General features: G+C 34.9%; 1 protein-coding gene across 1 annotated transcript; it reads right to left on the minus strand.

The window, feature by feature from the left end:
- Window positions 1-300: 300 nt before the first annotated feature.
- Window positions 301-4081, minus strand: LOC110279826 (pentatricopeptide repeat-containing protein At1g79540-like). The gene is made up of 3 exons (XM_052260378.1): window positions 3043-4081; window positions 1499-2515; window positions 301-910 (listed from the first exon to the last, which is right to left on the minus strand). The coding sequence occupies exon 1, from the start codon at window positions 3959-3961 to the stop codon at window positions 3230-3232; it is 732 nt and encodes a 243-aa protein (XP_052116338.1). The 5' UTR covers window positions 3962-4081; the 3' UTR covers window positions 301-910; window positions 1499-2515; window positions 3043-3229.
- Between the last annotated feature and the right edge of the window lie 1919 nt (window positions 4082-6000).

The raw sequence follows: 6000 nt of genomic DNA on the forward strand, positions 1-6000 counted from the left end.
TACTCAAAACGCCACAGACAAGGTCGGATCTTCCAGATCAAAGAACACTGCTCCTTTGGTACTAGCCTATACCACAAAGGCCCTAATCGCCCCGCACCTCGGCTGAACTGATGCCTCAAGAAGTCCCCAACAAAGCCGTGGATTAGCCGTCTAAGAGATGTATAATCAAGCTTGTGATTCCATACTATCCCATCAAGGACTCGCAAGAACCCATATGGAATTGGGATGACGGTCAAGTTACACTCCCAACCCATTAGGATGAAGAACGAAGATACATCTTAAAATAGAATCAAGCATAGATTGAAGTGGAATAGTGATATGATTAATTCATAAGAATTAGCAGAGCTCCTAACCTTAACCTAGGATGTTAGTAACTCATACTGTACAAGGAAACAATGTAATTTGAAAATAAGGCATAAAAGTTTCGAACAAGGGTGATCCTTGTTCTATATATACTAATCTAATAACTAAGGATTACAGAAAATAAGATAAACTAGTCTTGTAGTGCAAAATTCTACTTCTGGGTCCCACTTGGTGAGTCTTTGCCGCTTTGACATAATGCAAAGACGCTCATCTAAAGTTTGCTCTAATATTGTTCCATGCACAAAATCACCCTATACACAAATTTTCCTTTTCATCAAACCTGGGTCATTTTCATATACATCTAAGCCTTCAATAACTTCAATAAAACACAATTTTTGCTCTTCAACTTGTTGCATGTCACACTCTATTTCATTGCACACAATTACGTCCACCGCATATTCATCTGTGTCGTCAAACTCATAATCTTCTTCGCCATCATTATCGCCTTCAAAAGATACATTATCCCAGAATAAAACCTTATCTTCTTCATGGATGAGATCCTCACCACTTCTAGTTTTATCCATATACAATCCACAAAGTGAAAAACCTGATATCAACCAAGGGACATATCATCAGAACCTGAAATTGACAGTTGAGACAAAAATTCTAGCACAAACAAGTGCATTATTTTCAGATTATTCCAATTAAGTACTTGTACTAAGAAGTAACTATGACAATGCAACCTCACATACAGGTCCAGATTTCCAATAGAAAATGGCAACAATTTTGATGTGGAAAAACATAGATGAGACGAAAGCAAATCTGGGGAATGAGGGCATATACTCAATGGTGGATTTCATTCTTTTCTTTTTTTCCTTAAAAAAATATTTTTAAAATGAAAACAACCGGAAAATTTCAGGAATACTGTAATAAAAGTTTAGCTTAAAGTATCAGTACATTTTCAAATCAGAAGTTCAAGTAATTACAAGGGCAAATTAGAAAGCAATTCCAGAGAGATTCACTGGTATAGCAAGTTGATCCTTATGTTCTTATACACTTTAACAAAGCTAGATATGATTACATAGTCAATAACAGTGCAAGTGGTAGCAGTGATTGCAACACATACACAATGATAAAACTCACAAACTACATAACATATTATTAATGGAGTATATTAGAGATTGTAGAGACTGACTATATAAGCAAATTGGGAGATTAACATTCAATTTCGGCTTAACTATACACGCCAAGAGAGGGAAGTGAATGCAACATCCTGGATAACAGGGTTTTGTCCCAAAAAGTTGTGTCTCAGATCAATTTTCAAGTTTGTTCCGCTATTTAAGATCTCATCACTGGTTGTCGCCTGGGGTGTAATTGTAAATATATCATAGTGAGTTGGGACTTTTTTGTAAATAAATTGGGCAACTCTATTTAATGGAGCTCTCTTGGAGAGTTCCATCAAATACTTTGCCTATAAACATATAACTAGAAGCAAATTCTTTGGTAAGAATAGGCAGAAGAGCATAGCATCTTTTGTATCCAAATTCCAAAACCTAGCAATCTGGAACATCTAGAGTCTCCTAAGCAAAACTTAAAGTAGGAAGGAGGAGAAACAATTAAATGACTAAAAAGACATTGAACAAAGCAGGGCAAGCAGTGATGGGTAGTCACTTGTAGTAACTCTCAACCACTAGCATGTTCATACAATCTAATTTTCACTCTCAGGTATTCTAAATTTGAAGGAAATCCTATTAGTTTATGGTACACACTCTTAAACATCACATCAGGTTATGGAAAAGTGAACCACAAAGATATTAAGAAAAGTGAAGAAAATGAAGTACAGGTGGAATCCTCCATTTGAGATACAAAGACAAGCCTGAGAAAGTCTCAAGTGCCTCAAATGAACCTCCAAAACATTCAGTCTTCTCTCAAACACTTTTCCTCAGCTTCCTTAGTCTTCTGGGAAGAAGTTAGGTTAGGTTAGGTTAGGTAATCACCAATGTTGACTTTATACCTACTAAGCGGCATTTTACTAATCATTAAGCTTGAGAACAGATTTTTTTGTTTATGCATTGTTGTTCTAGAGTGTGTTTATGCTGTACTTGAGCACATTGTCAAAATTTTACCATGCTCGAGCACAATCACAACGTAGCTAGGCTCAGGCCTAATGCTCAAGCCATATATTGCAGCGAATCATTCCTATCCCTTATACCTGCAAAACACAGTAAAAGAAACGCTTAAAATGCTTCAAAACTCAGCTAAAAGCTAACTAGAAGAAATAAGAATTGAATTAAACCATGGAATTAGAAAATTAAAAATAAAATTTGCTAATAGAAAGCCTAAAACAGACCAACTTAAATTCAAAAAATACAAGCGAATAGAGAGTTATCTGATGCCAACAAAAGGAAGAAAGGTGAAAGTACTCTAAAAAGAGAAAAAACAAGAAACCATTAGGGAATTTCACTGGGAGTCCACATTTCTTAGCACATGCTAAGCTTCCTCAAAGCTGAAGGTTAAACGAACTACTACCCCACTCACTCACTCTCACTCTTTGAATTCTTTTAGAAATTAAGAAAAAATAGTAGTATGAAGTGCGTATATGGATTTATGAGTTCCAGGTTACTCATTCCCAAGTCTGAATATCTTAGGGTGAAGAGACAAATGATCCCTAAAATTATTCCACCATAACTCTGGAAAGATAAGACAACTTTCAGCATATACATAAGTACTATACAGTACCTTTGGTTCATCCTGAAAGTGTAGCAAGCCACCCGATTCATAACCATTCTCCCTTAACAGGGTATCAATGAGGAGCGAAATAAAGAATAATATCCATCTTGAATAGTCGGAGTTATTCAATCATTCAAAATTCTGCATTTTATTGCTCCTCATTCTCCTTAGCCGTCGAATAACGTACATTGTTTTGTCATACTGATGTGATTAATGCATTGTAACAATAGGCGTCTGGTACTAAACCCATCCCAATCATCTCATCTAACATCTTTGCAGCTTCACCAACCCTACCCTCTTCGGACAAACCACGTATCATGATAGCATATAAAGTAACATCCGGCACAATTCCCCTCTTAAACATCTTGGTGTACCATACATATGCCTCACTATATCTCTTGGCGTGAATGAAGCTATTTATCAGAGAACAATAACTCTGCAGATTAAGAGCAAAACCATCTATCCTCAACAAAGACAGCAAAGAAAGCGCTTCATCTGTCCTCCCGTTCTTGCGAAACCCATTAATCAAGACATTATAACAACGCAAAGTAGGCAAGCACCCATTTTCTTTCATAGTGTTAAACAACCTAAACGCCTCATCAACCTTCTTCCACTGACAGAGGCCATAAATAATAGCCGTATACGTCTTAACATCAGGTAGCACAGCCCTCTTGCTCATATCATCGAGCATCTCGAGGGCAGCATTGAAGTTTCCAATCTTACAGAATCCACCAATCAAGAGAGTGAACCTGTGGTCATCTGGCAAAGAATTAGACCAAAGCATAACATTATAGAGCGAAAAAGCCAACACAAACAAGTCTTTCTTGAGCACAATCTTCAAGATAGTGTTATAGGCGTGAGCATCAGGTTCACAATCGAACTCATACATTCTATCAAAACACTGAATGGCTTCTTCAGCAAGATCCATATAGGAATAGGTCCTTATGAGGGCTCTAACAGATTCAGAACTTATGAAAATCCCAAATTTCTTCAGAAGCTGGAGCGCGTCCCAGTAAAGGGAGCACCACTCCTTAGTGGCGAGAGTGCAACTTACCTCGTTACGGGAATGCTGATCCACGAGGCTCTCGAACTTGAGCGCGACCCACACGCAGAAATGGAGGGGGAGTCGGCGGTTACGATTAGGGAGATCTTGCGTGACGACGACGGCGTCTGCGTCAGCGGAAGAGTGGTGCTACGATCAACAAAGGAGGAACCTTGTGAGCAATCCGGAAGCATTGTGGAAATGGACTCATTTCCACAACAGCATAGAGGGATCGGGGTGATGATGGTGGCAGCGGGGCGCTATCTTGTGGCGTTTGGAAAAGAGGGCAACAGATGAGACCTAAAAATAGAATAAAGAGTAATAAATTGCTGCATAAGCGAACTAAGACAACAAATAGAACCTTGTGGTGTAAGTCTTCATCTATTCAATCAAACAAATCAAATATATATATTGGTCACAAGTAATTTGGTGAGAGTGGGTTAACAATTAACTTTTTATTCGAGTTCTACTAAATAAAGTATTGTTCAACTCTTGTGTATATAAGGCAATTATGTTTTCTCGGTATATTAATTTTATTTATATTATTCAAAGTAAGCCAAGATACTTATTTTAAATGCATTTTTGAGATATTGAAATCTAAAAGTAAAGTACTTTTTTTCTAACTTGTAATTTTAAAAATAATTTGTTCATTATGTATTTATTACTAAAATTAAAATAAAAGAACTAAATTAGCAAAATGAGATTTGTAATTACCTTACTAGTTATTAGATATTGAATTGTTACTACTTTTACTAAAATAAAGAGTCTCCCTCTGGATTAATAGAAACATAATTCGCATAATCACAAGTTTGATTTACTAGCTGAAAGTGCGATCATGGTCAATTAAATACTACTACAATGCCATATAGAGCTTTTGCCAAGGTAGTAAAGGAGGTAAATTAGACTAATGATTGGAAGTCTTAATTATTCTCCTAATACTTAAAAAAGTAAAAGTTTAAAATTTTAATTTTTGAAAATATCAAAAAATAAAAAAATTTATATTTTTTTTTGAAATTAGAAAGATAATTATTAGAATGACAAAAAAAAAAGATGAGTTAGAACTTCCAATTATTTCTCAGTAAATTAAACTTCCAACATATATATTTATATATAAATACATTATTATTAATATATATTTACTAATGATAAATTTATACGTACCGATACATTTAAAATATAAATAAATAACAATAAGACATGTGGAATTTTGTGTTTTAATTTTTTATTGAGTGATTATTTGATTACTAATGAGCTCTAGTTCTGCTGTGTTGCTATTTTTGTGTGTTGTGATATTTTTTGAATGATCTTCTGCTGTGGTGCTGTTTTGTGTGTTGCTGTGTTGCTTTTTTATGTGTTCTTTATTATTTATTGACATGCATCTGAGTGATATCACCACTGTAACTTAACTACTTGCTCTGTTGATATGCTTTTGATTTTTGAATGTCATGCCACTTGTTATGTTGTTGCTGCTGTTTTAGTGTTTTTTAACTTCTGAATTTGCTATTTTTGAATTTTTGTTGATAGATTTATTGATTTTAGGATTTAGGGTGATTATATGTTGCTGTATTCTAATTTTAGTTGCTGATTGTTGTTGATTTCTGACTCTGTTTAGTATGTTGTGCTGATTATTCTTGATTTTTGGCTCTGAGTGTTGTTCTGTTTTTGCTCTGTATTTGATCTTGTTCAAATTTCATGATTTTGTTACTGTCTCCTGAAAGTTGGGTTTCTTTTTCTAATATGCTTAACATCAGAAAGATTTGGAAAATTTTGTTACTCTTTGTTAAGAATGTGCTGAAACTTTGTTAAAATTTAGCTGAAAATTTTGTTATAAGATAGATAGATGGATAGATAGATAGATAGCTTTTGATATGAATATCCAGTGGTTCCTCTTAATCTTGTATGTTTATTACCGGATCCTTTCGGTA

This window comes from Arachis duranensis, chromosome 4 (assembly GCF_000817695.3).
Source record: "Arachis duranensis cultivar V14167 chromosome 4, aradu.V14167.gnm2.J7QH, whole genome shotgun sequence".
NCBI classification, from domain to species: domain Eukaryota; kingdom Viridiplantae; phylum Streptophyta; class Magnoliopsida; order Fabales; family Fabaceae; genus Arachis; species Arachis duranensis.